A 21805-nucleotide genomic window follows, 5' to 3' on the forward strand; every position below is an offset into this window, starting at 1 on the left:
TCCTTTCTTGTGTTGCCCACAGAATCCCCCCTTCTCCCCCATTTCTTATCTATCACACTCTGCCCAACTCTCCTCTCTCTCTGCAACTCTATCTCTGCTATGCTCTGTACTCTGTACTGTGTCCTGTAATCCTTGCCAGAGAGTGTGTCATTTGCATAATCTGAATTAGCCTAATCTGCCATCCAGGCGGCAATGGATAGGCCTCACTCTCACCGGCCTCTTTAGTGATGGAGGGGGCTCTCCAAGAAAGTAGCAGCTCCACTGGCCATGGGCTCCCTGGAGGTATGGAGGAAGTATCTCAAAAATAGATTTCAGATGCAACAGTCCTATATGCACCATGCAAAAGCTGCATAACCTAATCAAGTTCCATGGCGTGAATTCGAGCTCTCGTTCTGAGATGCACAGTTTAACCACAGTCAATATCGCAGCCAGTGGACACTGGCCCAATCCCTGACTTGCCTTTGGGTGGTTCACTGAAAGTCAGAAGACTAGCTCTGCTTGAAAACACATACTTCTACATGTAGAGAGCCACATGCATGCAGTCACACACCCTCGAACAAGACAAACATGAACACATCATTTCAACACACACTCCCATGCTTCCATGCTCACACACACAAGCACACACATCGGTTTGCTTACTAATCCTCAGCCTGTGAAGGAGGGCTGAAGTGCTGGAGGGTGTTTGTAGTTGTGTGTTTGTGTGTACGTAAGGCGGAGAAACACACACACACACAGAAATCCACCTAATGTCACTTCCTCACACATTAGTGTGCCACTGTTGATTATGTTTGAGAAGAGTGAGTCAAATACAGCTCATTTACGCACACATAGGAGCATGCCAATATTGATTTTTTGAGTAAATACATGTCTAGGCAGAAATACACAACCATACGGCACACACACACACACACACGGCTGGATGCCATGAGAGGAGAATGACAAGATGACTTAATAAGCACTCACGCTAGCTAATGGGAGAGTGGGTGATGAAGGAAGGGAGCAAATGATAGACAGAACGGAGGCATAAAAATGAAAGGAGAGGGAGAGAGGTATGGAGATGAGGGTGCCAGGAGCAGATTGTGGTGGTGGCATGTGAGAGAGTGGAGGGGAAAATTAGAAATAAGATAAAGAGAAACAAGCGTGGAAAGGGAGTGGGAGGGAGAAAATCGGAGGAGAGGTGGGGGACAGGGAGAGGAGAAAGCAGCAGGGTAAAATGGAAGAGAAAAAGATGTGAAACAGTGGGAAAAACAACTAGAAGACAAGGTTGAGAAGTGGAAAGGGAGGCAGCAGGAAGCAATAAGAAAGCAAGATTAAGGAGGAGCAGAGGAGTGACAACATATTGCTGCAGGGAGTAAGTGAGGAAGACAGAGATGTAGGGGCTGAAAAGAAATAAAAAAAATTCACCAGGGAGGGGAGAAAAATGCCAGGTGAAAATGTTTCTAGAGAGATGAGCTGTCAGAGGCCACCACAACAGATGAGGAGGAAAACAGCAGCTGGCCTGCCAAACTAAACCAGGCAGACGAGACAACAAGTAGGGGGAGACTACCACCAAACATAGGCTGTCAGGAAAAACAGACAAGAACACTTGACCAAAAACAAAGCAAGTTGAGAGAACAAGCAGCCTTGATGAAAACAGACAGTCCAGAGAAGGAGGCATGCAAATACTCAGGAAGGCACAGGATGCAAACATGGGGAGGCGTTTATTACATTTTTTATTTCTTTCCTTAAGAGAACAGTGACAAGCTTGTGCTTCGATGATCAATCACGTAGGAATCTAATCTCACAATGTTACAGCCAGGCAGTGTCTCCTTTCCAGTGTTGCTGTCAGTGTCACGATCCCGGATAACAAGTTATCTGCAACGCCACAGAATAGGCGGCTGTACACAAGCCCTGCTGCAATAATCCTGCACACAGCTAACATGTTAAATCAGGACCACAAACACAAAGCAACAGCAGAATTACAAACAACCTCCAAATAGCTTCGGCTCTACATCCCTTATTTCATGGATTTGTTTTTTTTGTTGGGGCATTTGGGGAGATAAAAAAAGTCTTGTTCATAGAGAGTCAGATTTCACACATTTCCACAATGCGAGTGCATTTACAACCACCTCATTATTCAAAATAGCAACAAATTTACGCCTTGCCTTTTTAACACCCATGGGCAAATGTGTTTGTTTGAGCCTATGGAGAAAAAAAAACAAGAAGATGAAACGAGCCATATGCACTCACTTGGAAAATTTCCTGAAAACCCAATAATAGCCTGCCTCAACAAATAAGTTTAAATGGCCACATGCTATCAATGGAGGATATTTTCACTCTGGCACTGATCTCCTGCTCAGTTTGCCCATTCATCGGAGCAGCCAGTTTGGATTTTGTTAGATTTCTATAAATGAGGTTTACAGGTTTTTATTACAAGGAGTAAGGAGTAAGTAAAAATATTTCCCACAGGCAACAGGTCTTCATAAAAACATCTCCCTCCTCGCTCCATCTGTATATTTGCATCTCTACTACTGCGTCTCTTTCACATGGCCTTGACTTACTTAGGAATACCCCAATCTCATAACCCCCCCCCCCAACCCCTCCTACCCTAAAACTGACATCTTTTGTTGCCATGGCTACCCTGCTTCCAAGGTAACAGCAAGACTGAGAAGCAGTGTGTGAGCAGAGTGACAACTACCTCCGACATGTGTGTGTTTACCAGCGTAGATGCCCGCATCTGCACACGCAGCCAGACAGGCAGAGCGACACACGCATCCTCAAGCCTCCACACACATACACACACACCCAAAGAAGCTGCCTCTTACTCTCCTCCCTCGGTTTGTTCTGTCGAAAAAGATAGGCACAACAACAATCACACGGGTGCAGACACACACAGTCGCACTCCAACTTTGTTGTAGAATAAAAAGATTATTTTTCCTCTGGGAACACCTGTTGGTCTTTCTCTCTCTCTCTCTCTTTCTCTTGCGCACACACGCAAACTACAAACCATATGCCCTATTTCTTTCACTGCATCTGAAATACCAGCAGTTATTAATCTTTGGTCCGCAGCTCGCGTACGTGCGCTGTTTAAATTTGCACTAGAGTGAGCGTGCCTTGAAGATAGAATAAAAACACACTGCTAAAAGTTTCACTGTGTATGTGGGTGCATGTATGTGTTCATTAAAAAGAGAAATAACAGCCCATAGTGTTCATGTTTGTGTGTAGGAGAGAATGCACACGCATGTGCCTGTGTGTGTTTATGTTTGTGTGTGTATTCCCTCACCCCTGGACAGCCTCCTCTGCTTGGTCTGCATGGTCAGCGTACCCACCACAGCCCCCATGTTTGCCGTCGTCGTCGTGGAAACAAGTGCGTCTGTGTGCTGAAGTCTATCTCTTTGTCACGTGTTTTGACGGCTAGAACACACACACACACACACTCCCTCTTCTCATCCTTCTCTCTCCCTCTCCCTCTTTCCTGCCACTCTCTCGGCAGAAGCCCTCTTTCTACCTTCCTTTCACGCTTTCTCACTCCATATGCGCTCCTCCTCCCTTTCTCTCTCTCTCTCCCCTTTTTATCCCCACGCTTTCCCACTCTCCCCCCCCCCCCCCCCCCCCCACTCTGATTTCCTTGTTTTTGATTTTTCATTAGGGGCTGTAGTCCCCCCCCCTCTCCCTCCCACCTTTACCCACAAGCCAAGAGCCCGAGCGGCGCATCAGTGATTCAGTATGAAATCGGCAGGATGTTGATTCACTAAATTATAAATTGATATGAGTGTACGCATTGATTTGTAAACGATAACACTCCGTGAATCACTCCGGGAAAAAAAGAACAACAAACATGACCCGTTGCATTTCACATCTAAACACGTGTGTTTTCCTTTGATAGAGGACAAACATGCAAATAGATACAGGCTGAAATATTGACTTGAGAGGTAAATATGAATTGTGGAGTGAAGGGAAAACATGTGCATGTGAAAATAATTAGGAAGAGCCTCGTGCATCTCTTCTGCTTTGCCGGTTTGCTCATGAAAAGGCCACATCAATCCATCAACACCTCCCTTCGCTTCATCCATCATTCCTGTTCATCCATCCATAATACCCCCACATACATGCTAACAGGGGATGGATAAAGGAGCGGAGAGAGTGTCTGTGTGTGTGTGTGTGGTGGCGGATTGGTTTCCAGTGCAGGAAGAAAGGAGGGAAGAGAGATGGGCAGGCAGCAGAAAGGAGGGAAAGGGCTTAAAGTCAAGGATGTGAGAGGCGAGAGATTAAAAGCAGGAAAAAGCAAGGGATGAGAAGAATGAGATATTTAATAAGGTGGAAAGAGGGGGATCAAGTGTCAGATAACACTGCAGGAGTATGTGCTCTTGCCTTTAAGAGCTGCACACACACACACACACCAAATCGCTTTTTAATTACAGCCAGATCAATACAAACAAGGTATATGGTCCTACATGATGAAAGTACAAAGAGACAAATTGGAAAATGACAAAGAACATGTGCTGTGCCTTTACAAAAGAAGTACTCAATATAAACCCCCTACATATATACAGTATCTCACAAAAGTGAGTGCACTTTTTTTTTGTAAAAAGTTGATTATATCTTTTCATGTGACAACATGACATTTTCACTGAGGGGTGTAAGTCACTTTTGTTGCCAGCGGTTTAGACATTAATGGCTGTGTGATGTGTTATTTTGAGGGCACAGCAAATTTACACTGTTATACAAGCTGTACACTCACTACTTTACATTGTAGCAAAGTGTCATTTCTTCAGTGTTGTCACATGAAAGGATATAATCAAATATTTACAAAAATGTGACGGGTGTACTCACTTTTGTGAGATACTGTACTTCTTACAAGCGACATTCTTGCATTCAAAAATGTACTCAAGTAAATGTACAAAGTGTATTACCAGCAAAATCTACTTAAAGCATAAAAAGTAAATCTAATGCAATCAAATACTGTTCTGCCATAAAGTCAACTTTTATGATGCCTAAAATCAGTTTTTGTTGAGGGAGGTGTAAATTGGACGTTTTAGTATCAAGGTCATAGTTAGTGATGTGTTGTACTGGACTGCATTATATTCAGAGGTGTATATACGAACATAGGGACAGTTTAACATCACCTTTAATGTCCTAATAATAAATTGGAGCTGTAATAAACATATAATTGAATTCACACATTTCCGTGAATTAGTAATAATACACTTCATTGTTATATTATAATTATTATTATGAATGCATTGCTGGGAAAGAAGCATCTAAATGTTGCTGGTTGAGGCAGAACTAATTTTAACTTCATATACTGTTTGGTCATTTTTTAAGTAGCATGTAACTAGTGAGAGCTGTCAAATAGGGAGAGGGAGAGAGAGCACTGTCAGTGTCAGGTAATAATATAACACAATAACACTTAACAGGAACTCGCTGGATGCTCGGCTCTCATCCATTCATCACAGGCTTGCTGATGGACCAAGCTTCAAGACATAAAAGCCACTAGCCTGAGGGCACGCCGTGCAAAAATGTTATTGTCAGCTAGGATCAAAGTTCCAGTTAGCAAGGATGAAAATATTTTAGATCTTCTTTTTGCCACTAAATGAGCAAAACGTTTAATAGAGTTGCAGCTGCTTCTGCAAACGATGCATGTGTCAGGTTTAACAACCAAGTTTTTTGTAGTCAATTTGGAGAATAGACACATTGTCCTTTTATATCAAGCCAGCCATCCATGATAATGCTTCTGCAAATGTTGCAAATGCTCCGAATCTGTTGATGGTGAATAATGAACGAGGCGTGATTGTTCGGACGCCATGTGGGAAGATTTAGCTGGAAACATTTCGTTTGGTGAGTAAAAAAAAAAAATCTGCTTCTGTGAAAATGTGCTCATGAATGCTCAGATGCGTGGTTTGTTTTGGTTTTTTTTTTTCACAACAGCGAGAGAGACAGAATGGACAGCAGTGGGGAGCAATGCTTTCACCCTGCCTACACGCACATGCACACATGCTTACAGAGAAGCACACATATGTACCCACATACATTTATGCACATGCACCAACCGCGGGCTGAAAGAATGGTTGATCATATGATGAGGTCTCTGTGGGCATTGGTGGCATCCAAACGCCACTATGGAGCATCACCATTTCCTGCCACACACACACACACACACACTGCTCTACCTCTCTGGTTGCTCTGCCAACACACTGTCTGTACTGTGCCTATAGGAATTTACAGGCTATGAAAGTGATTTCTCCCTATCTTCACTGCACCCCACAAAGTAGACATTTATCAGGCCATCTCTCCCTATATATCTATGCAAACATAGTGTTCTTGTCGTTTCAAACACTGTTCCCGACTTGTTCCAATCTCACATCTCCACCCCTCTCTATCTCCCTCTGGTCTCTGACAGGCCTGTTTCCACACACTGGCAGAAACGTTTCTCCTTCAAGTAATCATTTCAAAGTCTATCTGTAGAGCAGAGGGAAAGAGAGAGAGTTTTTGTCTTTTTCGTGTTTGTGTGTAGAAATTGCCGCCAAATTGCCTGGTGCTTCCCTGCAGGCGTGTGAGGGAATGGCTGCAGACTGTTTTACAACCCTGTGTCACTTTTAAGGAAAGAGGAGGATAAGAGACAGAGGTGAGGAGAACAGAAAACAGCAAGAGGTAGAACGGTAGCACATAAGGAGGAAGGGGGGAAAGCAGCAATGGCGGAGATGGAAACATATTTGGCAATGAAAGATGAAGAATTAGAAGGAGGAAACACACCAGGAAAGCTTCCAGCTTGAGATTAGAGTGCAAAGCAGAGAGCGAAAGAAAGAGAAAGAAGTGGATAACAAGAGCCAAGAGAGTGGGCGAGTGGCATCGCAAGAGAGAAAAGGCAGAGGAGAGAGCAAGTGGGACACTCACACACTACATTTCCAGAGAAGAGGGTGGAAGAACAAAGAGAATGAGGGGGGAAAACATGGGCGAGCAAGTACGAGAGAAAAGATCCTGATTATGATTAAACCGCCGTGTGGAAGCTTCAGAAAATCAGCTCAGCTTCTTTAAAGCAGCACATTCAGGCCAACCTCAGTGCTAACCTGTAGGCCTGCAGCATAACAACTGTTCCTCCTAAGAGCTTCATCTTAACAGTTATGAAAGATTATGAATCTATCATGTTACTGTGTGACACTGTCTTGTCAGCACAGGAGGCTTTGACAATTACTCATCAGGGGCAGCATGGCTTTGGAGAGGGAAGAACATGTCTATTAGGAAAATCAATACTAATAACTACTGCTGTCCACGTGACTTCTCACACAGACACTCCTCTGTATCTTTATTAGCGGACGTGCACTGAGCCTCTTGTTGGCTCCCATCACATTATGAAAAAAGGGAATAATTAAACGAGCCTCCACTATTGATCTGTCATCATCCAGGGAGAGGGGGGAAAGAGAAACAGAGGGATGGAGGGGATTGACGTTTAGAGAGAAAAAAGAAGACGAAAAGAAAAACGCAGGTATGTGGAATGAGAGAAAGCAAGTGATAAAGTCTGAATGGGAGATGGAGAGTGATTAAACAGGGAAACAATGGGAAAAGTTAAAGAAAGACAGAGAGAACGACTGAGGGAATAAAGTCGTCGTCCTCTTCGACATGGTTGTTGCTCCTCCATCATTCTCAAAGCTAACTATTTTTACATAGGAATGAATGCCTTAGTAAACACACACACACTTACTGTCAGAGGGTGGGAGCAGCAGGGAAATACTCTTCTGGATTTGAGAGGTTGTTTAAAGAGGATTTTTCCTGCAGGACTGAAATAGGAGGAGAGTGACAGTCAAGTCTGTTGGATGCGTAGCTCCTGAAGGGGCTGAGAGGGGTTCAGTTCCAACAGTACTAAGTCATGTCAGTCCGTTCAGTCGGAATCGGCCGGAATCTGCGCAAGGGGGCCCAATATATCATCCTAAATGAAAGTAAATCTAATCTAAAACCATTACTGGCTAGCATTAAATATTTATTGTTATACTGTACAGAATGATGCAGTTAAATGACGTGACTTGGGACAAACTGTACCCCACTCTCCTTTAAACACCAGTCACGTTCTGAAATCCACAGCATAACCCAATGTATTTTTCTCTTTCATTAATCAATAAAAACATCCTTCTAAAATAACTTGCTTGCTGAGACAACCATGTATATTAGTTTGCACTCTGTATGAAATAATGGAATTATACATGATATTTCAGCCAATGAAAAACCCATAGTTGACCACTAAAAAGAGATTGATCCCACAGCTATTAATAGTTTTGAAACAAGTTGTCTATTAATCCTTCAGTCAATCAAGAGAAAATTAATTCTCTAACTATTCAAAGTGCCAAACATTTCACTGGTTCCAGCATCTCAAATGTGAGGATTTGAAGCTTTTCTATGCCATATGTGGAACCCATTTGAAAATGCCACCTTGGCCTCTAGAAAAAATGGGCAACAAAACTAAAATAACAAGTAAAACCTCAAATGTGCAAGAAAGAAATTTGACACAAATCAAACAAAAAGGAATGTCTCCAAGGCAAATGCATGACCTTTAAATTGTTACACAACTGCTATAATACACAAGATGCATGGACAATTAATGCAGAGACATCTCCCAATTAATCAATAAGGAAAATAATCACTGACTGCAGCCCTACGGTGCAACAAACAGAAAAAAAGTTAAATTGGGTAAATCTTTGTTGCTTCCTTTTACACATGTAGAGATGAAGATATCAACTACATGACACGACAGTGAACCGTGAGTCACTGACCTGATACTTATAAGGGCGCGGGGATACATCATCCATTATTTACAGCAAAACCAGGAGCACACACATAACCTTAATGTCAGATGACATTCCTGTTTAACAGTTGAACAGTCTGTGTTATTTCCAGTGTCAGATTGTTCTGTAACACAAACAGCAGCGCACTGAAACAAACAGAAACACTGCATACACACTGTCGAGTGCTTGAATGTCAGGGAAAGCAATGATGAATGTCCCCCAGTTTCTTATTTAGCGGGTAATTGAAGCTGTTCATCTTTCCCCTGTCCTTTCTTCACACTGCAACTGCAACAACACTGCAACTAAGAGCTTGTTCGTTAATAATTAAGAAAAAATAAATAAAAACTGATTGGACTGTGTGACATTGGTATATTTGTTATTTTCTGTTATTCTCACATTAACAGAACACATTTAAAAGTAAAAAAAATAGATTTTTATTTTAATCAGGCACGAAACCGCTGTAGGGCTTAATTAGTGTAATGAATATGTAGATATAAATTACTAATTAGTTGTGTTTGCAACAGAACAGGTCTTTTCAATATGAACCAAAAGTGCGTATGAAGAAGTGTTTTGAGTTAATTTTTGTTACTGAATGAACAGCTTGTTTTCCCTGTACACTCTGTGTCCAGTAACTGCTGAAAGAAATTTTGTGATATAAAATGCTCCATATGCAACATTTATTAACACATTACAGTTTACTCTATATGATTCTCATTTGAGCTGTCACATTAATTTACACTGCAAAAAAAAAAATGTGAAAAAACGGAAATATTCTGGCAGCTGGGGCGCCAGAAAAATACCTTTACATAACAGTAAATAACCAACTCGTAAAAGAACGGAAATATTCTGGCAGCTGGGGCGCCGGAAAATTACCGTTACATAACAGTAAATAACCAACTTGTAAAAGAAAAGACATTTTCTGGCAGCTGGGGCGCCAGAAAAATACCGTGAAATAACAGTAAACAACCAACTCGTAAAAGAATGGCAATATTCCAGCAGCTGGGGCGCCAGAAAATTCAGTAAAATAACAGTAAATAACCCACTCGTAAAAATACAGTAGTATTCTATAATGACAAGTCTGTAACTTTAATTTTACATAAAATCTTGTGCAATTTTTGGGGCTTTTATTGTTTAATTAAGAACATATACGCCAGTAAAAACAATTAAATTACCATAAAAATATAGTTGAACACTGCTATAATACAAATAATCAGGCTTAAAATTTATAGTAGAGTGCTGCTTTTTGAGTTTTATTATATAATTTCACATAAAAATCTTGTTAATGTAATCAGTATCTTATGAAAAAAAGAATGATACAACACCCGCAAATACTAGATTTTCCTTGAATAAAAACGTCAAAATACTGTAAAAAAACTGGTAATCAGCTGCGTGTGTGTTCGTTGGACTTTTGGACCATTCTTCTAGAAGGGCATTTGTGAAGTCAGGGACAGATGTTGGATGAGAAGGCCTGGCTCGCACTCTCTACTCTAATTCATCCCAAAGGTGTTCTATCAGGTTGGGGTCAGGACTGTGCAGACCAGTCAAGTTCTCCACACCAAACTCGCTTATCTATCTTATGGACCTTCCTTTGTGCGCTGGTGCACAGTCATGTTGGAACAGGAAGGGGCCATTCCCAAACTGTTTCCACAAAGCTGGGAGCATGAAATTGTCCTAAATGTTTTGGCATGCTGAAGCATTAACAGTTACTTTCACTGGAACTAAGGGGCCAAGCCCAATCCCTGAAAAACACCCCCACACCAAACTTTACACGCTTCGCACAATGCAGTCAGGCCAGTACCATTCTCTTGGCAGCCACCATACCCAGACTTATCCATCAGATTGCCAGACAGAGAAGCGTGATTCATCACTCCAGAGAACACGTCTCCACTGCACTAGTGTTTAGTGGCGGTGTGCTTTTCATGTATCCGACGCTTTGCATGCACTTGATGATGTAAGGCTTGGATGCAGCTGCTCGGCCATGGAAACCCATTCCATGAAGCCCTCTACGCACTGTTCTAGAGCTAATCTGAAGGCCACACGACGTTTGGAGGTCTGTAGCTATTGACTCTGCAGAAAGTTGGCAGCTTCTGCAGATGCGCCGACCCCGCTCTGTGATTTTATGTGGCCTACCACTTCAAGGCTGAGTTTCTGTTGTTCCAAATCACTTCCACTTTGTTATAATACCACTAACAGTTGATCTTGAAATATTTAGTAGTAAGGAAATTTCACAAATGGACAAGCTTGAATTTACTGATCTCCTGATAGTGACCCATTCTTTCACAAATGTTTGTAGAAGCAGTCCACATGCCTATGTGCTTGATTTTATACACTTGTGGCCATGGAAGTGATTGGAACATCTGAATTCAATGATTCGGAAGGGGTGTCTCCATACTTTTGTCAATATAGTATATACCGTCAGATCACACAGTCCTATTTATCAATGCAGTTATATTGAAAATCAAACGCTGTCAAGCTTTTTGGATGTAAGGAACAGCAAGCTAGTGTAGATCATCTGCCTTTTGCTTATTGCTCACACTTAATGGAAGAGATGGTGGTGGAGGGGGAGTGGTTCTCTGCTCTGTCATTTTTGCAGCCATGTAGCCACCAGACTTGAATTCTTCCCCAATTCTGTGGAGAGGGCTATGGACTAACACATTTCCAGAATTTGGTCACCATACCAATTATTAAGGGAAACTTACTTAATGTCTTGCAGACCTTGGATAGATATACTGTTGATTTTGTTTGCCATTGTTTATGTTTTCCAATTGAGTTAAGAACCCAAGTGGTTTCTTTAAGTCATCCAGAGGTGTTGTTGTGCAAAGTCAGTCGAATCTGAAAAAGTACTTTTGGCTTGCATACCAAAAACTTGCAAACAAATGGATTCATTTGGACTGCCAAGAAAAACTTCACATTCGCACTTGTCTTTCTACTTGCATACATTTGCATCTTTTTTATATACCAACTTAATTTAGAAATTTTGGACTTCCCCAACTCCGTGCACACAGTTGTGCACTGCGTTGCAAGGCCAGGTGGACCTAATTCAGCAATCAGATGTAGCACTCCTGGGGCAGAACTAGAAGACAGAAAAGGAACAAGGATGCACAGCACAGAGAAACACATACAGCCGTAACAACATTTATCAGATATAAAAACTGGCTTTAGAAAGTCATAAAATATCATATTGAAACCAGGGAAGAAGTCTTTGGATTGTGCATTATGTTCACTGTATGTAAAACCACCATTTCCCCCCCTCCTTTGCCTTTCATGTCTCTGTACAGTCCTATGAAAGCAAAATGCCAGCATTTTAAGAAATACTTTCCAATTACTTTACATTCAGATTGCACTTTAATCTTGCTGTGTCTTAACAGTATCCAAAATATTCTTTGTGTTGAGCCAATTAGGTTTCTAATGAATAGATCTGAAAATGTCGTCAATAAGGTAAATAAAAACAAAACTACTTTTGTTTCAGGAGAACAATTCTTTACAATGAAATGTTTGACTTGTGTGGCTTATTTGTTGTGAGCATGGAACTGAATAAATGGTCTATAAATAGTATCAGATGTGGGAATTTGTATTGTGGTGGTACTTTAAAAGGTCTGTGGGGTGGTGATGGAGCAATGGATAAGACACATGCCTTTGGTGTGAGAGACCAGTTCAATCCCCCACTGTGACCCATTCACATGCGACCTCAATTGTAAGTCGCTTTAGATAAAAGCGTCAGCTAAATGAATAAATGTCTGAGTTTGCTCAAATTAAGTAAATTTAAGGAAGTCTGAAACTGTCATAAATGACCCTAGTACAAGATTACTCAAAATGGGTTTCTGGTCTCTATTATAGGATAAATAGATATATGTAAAATAATGTGAACATGTGGTAATTTTTAATTATGAAAAAACAGGATTTAAATATGTCTACTTTAGGTTTTGATAATACACCTAAGACTCTTCAATCAAGTATCCGTAAAATGGAATTAATTTTTCATCACAAAATGTCATTTTACAGGAAGTTTTCTTTTTTAACACCATTAAAAGGTGTGAACACCTGTCATTTAACAATAAATTAAATATTACCTTTCTGTAATTTTACCACTTTGGGGCAATTATATACTATGTTTATCTAATTTGTTATCTAAGAATTATAATAAAAGTCAAAAGCTGTGTGTAATTATGGCTGTTTTCAATTATCAAAACTGTGTTTCAACAGTTTAACAATACTTGTAGACACTATATACTGATTAAAATAACATTTATTCAATGTTTTTATTTTCCAAATATCCATAATTAAAGGAGATATTTGTCAATTAACAAGAAAATCTATGTCAAGTTACATAACAAATGTTTTTTGTTACGGTTAACTGTTACTAATTGTACCAAGTTTAAGAAATGTTTTTACAGTATTAAACTTATTATTTAACAGTTTTTTCTTTTAAATAATATAAATAATATTTGTGAAAATACGGGAAATTCCTGAATGTATTGTAACAGTTTGTTTACGTCAAAAAACCCAATATTTTCTTTAAAATAACAGAAATGTTATGGTTAATCACAGCTACAGGTTTTTCATGTTATGTTACATTAGATATGTAAATTCACTTTACTTTTGATAATTTTTTGATATTTTCATGTATTTCAAAAATACAGGAAAAAAACTGTGAAATAAAAAGGAATAAAACTTTAAAATTACAGATTTTTTTTACAGTGTAGTTCAAGTGTTGCTGCTGTCATAACTGTATAAAGGCCTAACCATATAGTCAGCCCTAAGTAGCTATCTATATTCATCATCTGCATTTCTCTCATTGGGTCCAGTATTACAAAGGCCTGAAGCAAGCACAGGGCTGAGCTGTCTATGGAGATAAATTGCATGGAAAATGTTGTTTATCTTTGAAGAACTGAGCAAATAATTTGCCTGCAAATATTATGCAAATAAATAATCTTTATTTATACAGTATATTGATTTTTTATTTAATAAAATGCTCAAACGTGGGTTTAATTTGCAACACTGAAAGATCAAACGCTGACAGAGGAACTTAAATGACAGGCAGATTTTTTTAAATGGAAATTGTGCTTCCTCTGAGTATTGAGTATAAAGAAATATGAGACATGAGGTTGTAACATCACAATTCCATCATTACATGTTCCTACCCAAACACACAAATGCTTCAGGCATGGGGCTAAACAGAACCCCATTTTCATGTTGTCATGTGCCCAATAAAGCTCTTTTGCTGTCCTAATTGGCCCTTTTGGTGCACTTCTTTTGATGTGCAGGGATGAGAGAGAGGGGTAGAAACTGTAAAGCCTATTAAAGAAACAGAGCTCCTCTCCTCTCAGCTCTTTAGCCCTGCAGCAGATGGAAACTTTGAACCACACTCACTTGTTCTCCAGGAGACCCGCATACACTCACACATGCACAAACACATTTATTTACATACTTTCTGCCGGCCCCAAACTAAAACTCTACATGAAAGCTTCAAGCTGTTGGAGTGATCTTAAAAGTAGAACAAGGCTATCTTCTGTGCAAAACTCACAACACAAAGAGATGTGAGGGTTCGAGAGAGCGAAAGAGACAGGCGGAGAGAGAGAGAGAGAGAGAAAGAGAGAGAGACAGAAACCCTGAGATAAACAGCAAAGGCAAACGAATAGCCATAGATCAAGAAGAGAGCGGCTCGGGGAATAGAAGGGAAAAACTTGAAGGGAGAAACACATAAAAAGACAAAATGGGGAGGTGAAATGAGGTGAGAGCAAGCAAGACAAAGAGGGAGAGTGAAAATTCACTTGACAGAGTGAGAGAATACAGAGAAATGAAACTAGAGGCTAAAACAAATGGAGCGAACAGACAGGGAGATGAATGTGACGGCAAGGTGCAAGTTTTGTAGCTTATAACACACCCATTGGAGATATTTCAGAGGAGCAAAGTATTTTGTGCACAGTGACAGTGGATACATTTCTTTTTTTTGCCCCAGGTGAAGACAGACAGACATATAGATAAATTCCTTAATGTCAACCTATGGCTATATGTGCTGGTCAGGATGCTGGCTAATATCTCTGATATAGCTTCTCTAGAGAGCTATGACTTTATGTAGGCCATAGCATTAGTTTATCTTAAGTAAGCCACACCAAAAACAAAAACACCTGTTTCAGTTTGTATAGCAACTCTCTTGAATTCATTTCAGCCGATTCATCACATCAATCAAATGCTCTGGATAGGACTGCAAATGGACTGCGTTTGTTCAGAGTTTTTCTAGCACTGTACAGTGACTCTTATTCACAATGCACGGCACAGGCCTTGCCATGGAGAGCAATCAGGGTTTAGTGTCCTGCTCAAGGATATTTTGAAATGTAGGCAGGAGGAGCTGGGGATCAAGCCACCAGAGCCACTTGAGGGTTAAATCATGGAATAATTAACATACCTGCAGTTCTAAAGCAAATGTTCTCAACATTTGTGACCGGTATCCCCTTAAAATTTAAGGGAAACTGTGGTACTTTTCAACCTGGACCCAATTTTCCCATGTTTTTGTGACTAATGGGGAAAACATTTTTTGAAATTGGTCAGGTATTTAGAAAGCCCTGCAGCGAAGCAAAACAGGTCTGCAATTGCACACTGTCAAAGGACGTCCACTGAAGTACTTGTTTACCACTCCAGTCTACCGCTGCCTGGATCGGTTACTTTGTTTTAAAGGGTTACAAATACCAAAGTCACACAATAGCACAAATTAAACGATCGCAGCAGCCGTAGACCACAGAGGTTAAATTATTGTTTTTATCAAAGGAGTCTGGTGGCTTTGAACAGGGCATAGAGATACAGTATAGTGGCTGTTTCTGGTTAAACAAAAAGAATTTACTCTTTAAAAAAGGTCTATCTCTGTAGGCATCCTTTCCACAATGCTGTCAGACACTTATAATAACAATCTTAGCCTGTCTAAAACAAGGACTTCAGTGGACATACTTTGAAGAGGCGCAATTGCCCGCAAGGTTTTTGTTGCAGCCCTGTTTTGATGCTGCCAACTGCAGCGCACTCGCTCAGTATTGAACCAATTTGTTGCCCCCATTAGTCACTTAGGTTACCCTTTAAGCATTGTCAACACACAAGTGATTTTCCCTTCCCAAATTGTTCACATTTGAATAATCTTAAGAAGGCTGAAGGGATGAAATCAATTATTACAGGGCATCCAGGTGGTCTAGTGATTAAGGTACATACCATATGCATCAACTCAACTAATTTTGTCTTTTCCCCGGTCTGAAACCCAGATGGCTGCACGAATCACTGCATGTCTGGCTGACATCGCTCAGTGGATATATGCACAACAATGTAAGCTCAGCCTAGACAAGAGTGAGATGCTTATACTGCCAGGGAAGGCATCTCCCGTCCACAACCTGTCCATGACCATTGAGAACTCTGTAGTGTCCCTGGCTTAGATGTAGACTTTATTGTCCCAGAGAGAGGTTTGTTTTCACAGCCAGTTCAACAGAGAAACACACAGATATAAATACACCAAATAAATACAAATAAAGACAATATATAGAGTCCCCATAAATACATTCATGAATCAGACCCTTCCCACATCCAGGATATGGTCGGACCATACCTCCCAGACTGTCCACTATATTCTGCTATGACTGGCTTGCCTACGACTCCCTACCTACGAGGGGGGCACAGCTACTGCTCAACAAATTCACAGCTGTTTGCTGTCCTGGCTCCATAATGGTGGAACGAGGTCCCCACTGACATCAGGAAAGCAGAAACTCTGCACATTTTCCATTGCAGACTGAAAACTCATCTGTTCAGACTGTATCTTGGCTCATTAAAAAACAAACTTTAACGTCAGCTAAATAAATGTAATTTAATGTATCATATAATCGCAAAGTCCCAGGCGGGGGAGCATTGCCGCATGTCATCCCACTCTCTCTTTCCATGTCGCCTATCTTTCTCCACAATCAATAAAGGCTAAAATGTCCAAATAATAACCAAAAAAGAAAATAGCATTTTTTATGCACAAGACAAAAACACATTTTGTGTAGTAAAATATGTTTTTGATTATTTTGTGAAACATTAATCACTTCATGAACCTTAGATTTAGCTTGAGAACCCTTTCAAGGGTCCCGGCCCCCAGGATGGGAACCAATGTTCTAAAGAACTCCTGCTTCTCTTATTATACTGGTTTTCTGTCTGTATTAATCAAGACATCTTGTGCAGCACAACAACTTTTTGCATCATAATTTATTTTATCTTAGGAGAATATAAAGTCACTCCAAGTCAGGGATGGTAAGGATAAAGCCCAGGTAAAGTCATGAGTCATCATACCTGAGTTGCTTAAATCTTTTTGATTTTGTGCAGTCACATCTAAAGTCATCAGATTCATTCATTCATTGACTCCAGTCTGTCCCAAGTTCACATCTTTGCCTTGCACAAAGTCAGACTGTATTTTAGAAAATATTTTTTAATCCTGAAAAGTTCTGTATTCTAAGTTAACTTTGGGTCCATCCCAGCTGGCCGTTGCCTCATGTTGGGCTGCAACTTAAAGAGGGGCCAACCTTCCATGCAAAATGAATCCTGCCCTGCTTCCATTAGGCAACTTTTTATAACACTGCAGCAGATGGTGAAACACACACACACACATTCACTGACACTCACACTGCAGCCCCCTGAGGAGCAACCTCGCCTCCACTCTCAACTTTTCTCAATTTTTCTCTCCCCCTTTTACTCATCTATCGCCACCTTCCTCACACCCAAACAGTGCACACTTCAAAGTGGCTGCTATTTAGAGGTTATCCTAACTAGGGGAGAGCTTTTCCTACACACAAAATTGGCTAAAAATACATATCAGTTCAGTTGCTTTGTAGGCATTGTTGCCTTCCCCAACTAGTAAATGGGTTGCGCTCTAAAATGGAAGAGGACAACATGGATGAGTTTCTGACACATTTTCTCTTTTTTTCCCCTCAGTAATCTTTCTATATATTTTATTTTAGGCTACAGAAAACATTCTGAAAATGTGCCTCAAGTATCAGTTCAGCACTGATCTGAAGTATCTACTGAGAGCTGTTGCCATGCAATGAAATGAGGCGCAGGTCTAGAATTAAAATAAACAACCCACGCAGGATGCTATATATGCCTATATTTCAGGAAATCATTTATAGGGTCTCTAAAGTGTTTTTACAGCTATTTCAGATACTCTTAGTGGTCTGACTGTAATGTTTGACAGATATAACACAGAAAATATAGACAACTGAAAGTAATTTTACTTACAGAACATTCACTGCACCTAATTTAAATCACTGCCTCCACAGTTTTTGTCACAGCATGTGTAACACACAGCCTGTTGTACATGATCTCACTATTTAATTGACAGGTTAATGGTCCAATAAGGAATTTCTGAATTTTTTCTACATGCGACAGTGTGGTGAAACATGATCCGACTCCTGTTTGCAGTCTGTGTGATGCAGCTCTGTGTCTGCTGGTGATAACCATCAGACAGACCATGGCCAAAGGCTGACAGATTACACCACACTGATTTACTGCGTACATAGACACACACCTCTGCCACAGCTGCCACACAACACACACACACATAAAACATACGCCCCCCCCTTACACACTCCTACATATTGAAATATGTGCATAAATATTTTCATGGACAAAGCTGCACACACTTAAAGTCTATGAACACACACACTCATTAGCATGCATGCAAGTGGCAGTGCCAGCTTCCTGCTGTCAAACAGTAGCAGAGCAGACAGGAAGCAGGTTGGTGTGGAGAACAGACAGGGGTAAATACCATCACCTTTTATAGACATGCCCAATGGCACAGCTGCACACACACACACACACACACACGTTTCCTTTTTCTATTCCTGAATCCACAGGACAGATGGCCTGGAAGATTGCATCATAAACCAATAATGAATTACATTTTTTGCCAACTTTACATCGCTGCTTATGCATTCAGCTCCTTCCCATAATGTACTTTTTGTGCAATATTCACTCTGAGAGCAAACATAAATAACTCTGTCATTAAGCCACAAACACACAGCATGACAGGTGCTCTGCTCATATGACTGCCACATGCATGTGTTCACAAGAACAAGAAAACACACAGATCCTGAGTGTGTTTGAGGGTCAAGTTTGATCTATAAAAAAAAATGTTTTTCTTACCTCTGCGGTAGTTGTTGATCTGCTTGGTTTGCATGGAAAAGGTTCCCACCACAAGACCCATGTTGACTTCTGGCCGCAGACAGGTTGTGCGTGATTGTGTGTATATGTGTGTGTCTGCCTATCTGCCTGCCTATAATCAAGGTGTGCTAGTGAGTGTGCCTACAGTAAGTGCGTGTGGTGTAATTAAGTTAGTCCAGTATCAGCCAGATGTACGCATAGAAGTACAGATATTACTTCTCATGCTGCCTTGCAACCCACACAGCTCTCCTGCTTCTGCTCGAGGGTGTGTGCGTCTGTCTGTGTGAGTGAGTGAGTGAGTGAGTGAGAGAGAAAGAGAGAGAGTGGATGTTTGTGTGTGTGTGTGTGTGTGTGTGTGTGTGTGTGTGTGAGTGAGAGAGAGAGAGAAAGAGTGTGTGAATGAAATAGAGGGCGCAGATGCACTCTGAAGCTACCTTTGTCTACGCTGTCACTGGAGCTGCCTATTTTACATCCCTTCTGTCTCTCTACCATGCGCAGCCTCCCTCTTGCTCTCTCTTTTTCCTCTCGCTCTCTCTCTGTGTCCCCTGCCACCAGACTGTCATTACATCAATTCCTCTGTGCCTCTTTAGGTATCTGCCTCTCTCCGTCTCTCCGTCTCTGCTTCTTTCTGCTCCCTGTTCCCCTCCTATTCGTCTCAGTCGCTCTCTTTGTCTGTCTAGTGGGGAAAGAGGGATTGCACACTGTTGCACAGGAAAAGACAGAGACGGGGGGGGGGGGGGGGGGGGGGGGAGAGGCAGAAAGAGAGAGAGAGTAGGACAAAACTCAAGGGAGTGTGAGAGAGAGGAGGAAAAAGCAATGAGAAAATGATGAGAGGAAGAGGAGAAAAAAAGGGGGAAGAGAAAGAAGAGACAGAGACAAATTAGGAGGATTCACAAACGGCGGGGGAGGCAAAGTGAGGGGGGTGAGGGTGGGAGGGAAGGGGTTGAAAAAAAGAGATAGAGAGAGATGAAGAGTCCAAGAGGTGAGGGGAGATAAGGGAGAGCTAGACTGATCTGTCCCCTTTGCTATTCAGCAGGCAAACGGTCTGACTGTGGAGAGTGTATTTGCTGCTTTATCTCTACTGACAGGTGGTGTCTGTCTGTCTGTCTGTCTGTGTGTGTAGTGTGTGTGCACATTTATTCTGCTAGCAGGTGGGTCATGGACAAAGCCCTGTACATCTGACACCACTACATTTACAGCCGCCTCGCATATGTCAGCCACGGCATCAACGCCCTGTATCAGACATGTTTTTACTCTCGAGTCTGCTGATGAATCCATCAGCTACACACAGATACACAACCAGGCCAAACGACCATACAGTCAGGGGAGTGACGCCAGTCCCACACATGTACACCTCTGTCAATCACGCTTAACCCCTTGCTGCCCTCCATGTAACACCCTGCAGTTCAGATTGGCAGGCTGCAATAACGCCATCGACTGCAGACGCTATTCATATTCCTCACGTGGCTTTAGTTAAGAAAACAATTTACAGCCGAGCTACAGCTGTGGCTGAGCTGAGGCCATCAAGGCCAATGATAAAGCCATTAGGCCATGGCATTCATTAAAAGGTACTGGCTGCAGTAGCCTGCCCGCTGAAGATCAATGCAAAGTAAAAAAAAAGTGGAAGAGAGAAAGAAAATGAAGAAGAGAAGAGAGGCAGAGAGACAAAGAAAGTGAGAAAAGGGAGCATTGCAGAGAAGCTGTGCGTGTGTAATGGTGAGCGACTCTTTTTGGGTATGCAAGAGCTCACCCCAACACACACACCTCCTATTTCTGCTTTTCTAGCTCTCCAGAAATAGATGGATCTGACAGCAGTCTCTAATCAAAATCAAACACTAACAAATACATTTCACACACAACCACAGATGTACGTGCACACGTGCACAAACACCCACTGGTTATAAAAAGTAAGAGTGGCAATATATCAACAGAGAGAAACAGGATTATAAATACACACTACATCAGCAATAGGCAGACATGCTGATTAAATTCTGAAAGCTCGGCTGAATAGACGAGATAAGGGAGCATGATTTGCTGTAGTGGTGATGTTTAAACTTCAGTGGAGGGGTTACATACACATCTATCAGCAAAGAGAAAGCCTTTGGTTGATCAAACACTTTGGAAATCCGCTGGATAAACTGAAAAACCCCACAGTGCAAAGCTGGAAAAAACAGGCTGTTTTCATCAGTCTCTGCAAAGATGACATTTTCTAAATACCTGGTTTTCAAACGGCACAGAATGAACTTATCTGAATGGAGCAGAATCCAATCAGTGAAAAAAGACTACCAAATAGAACAGACAGGGTTGGAAATTAGTATCTGCCACCTGCCAAATGATGGCAAAATATTAAAGTAGCTGGTAGATTTCAGACACAAAACAATGATTTACTATTGAGAAGCTGATGAATTTTAACATCTGTCGGGGGCTGATGGATGTTTCATTTCTTATTTCTCACTCTGGTACTTTGCTAACCTCCAGCCTGCTTCCCAGCCAGATAGCCTTTGATGGGATAGTCGAGGAGCCAGACCACTGTCCAGTGGTCACATTTTGGGACTAACCAAGGGGGTACAGTGGAGTCCCCAAGAGTAGGGCTGAAACGATTCATTGATTAAATCGATTACTAAAATGCATCGACGCAAATTCTTTGCATCAAGGCTTAGTTTATTCCATATAACTATTTAGCACACTGTTTCGCACGGAAATTTATTACTGTCGCACTTCGCGCTTACGCTGTCAATCAGGACGTGATTATGATGGCGCTGTTTGCAAAGTGGAGGAAGAAAGAGAAAATAGCCAGGGACAAAGAAGAAAGCGTCCAAGGTATGGGATTATTTCAAGCTAAAGAAAACAACAACTCTGTAATGTTACCATCCGTCCACTGTAAA

The 21805-nt window shown here is 41.3% G+C and overlaps 1 protein-coding gene across 2 annotated transcripts in view; it reads right to left on the reverse strand.

Moving 5' to 3' along the window:
- Positions 1-21805, reverse strand: part of LOC119889158 (Kv channel-interacting protein 1) — a 58914-nt gene that overhangs the window by 13358 nt on the left and 23751 nt on the right. The window contains exon 1 of one of the 2 annotated variants that reach the window (XM_038700035.1): positions 3266-3456. The exons of the other annotated variant lie outside the window; for it this stretch is intronic. Coding sequence (XP_038555963.1) covers positions 3266-3323 — 58 coding nt within the window. The 5' untranslated portion in view covers positions 3324-3456. Of the gene's footprint in view, positions 1-3265; positions 3457-21805 lie in introns of those variants that run through there. 2 annotated transcript variants of the gene reach the window in all.

Source organism: Micropterus salmoides, unplaced genomic scaffold, assembly GCF_014851395.1.
Source record: "Micropterus salmoides isolate LMB-PRFRI ecotype aquatic unplaced genomic scaffold, ASM1485139v1 Ms_hic_scaffold_5, whole genome shotgun sequence".
Classification (NCBI taxonomy): Eukaryota; Metazoa; Chordata; class Actinopteri; order Centrarchiformes; family Centrarchidae; genus Micropterus; species Micropterus salmoides.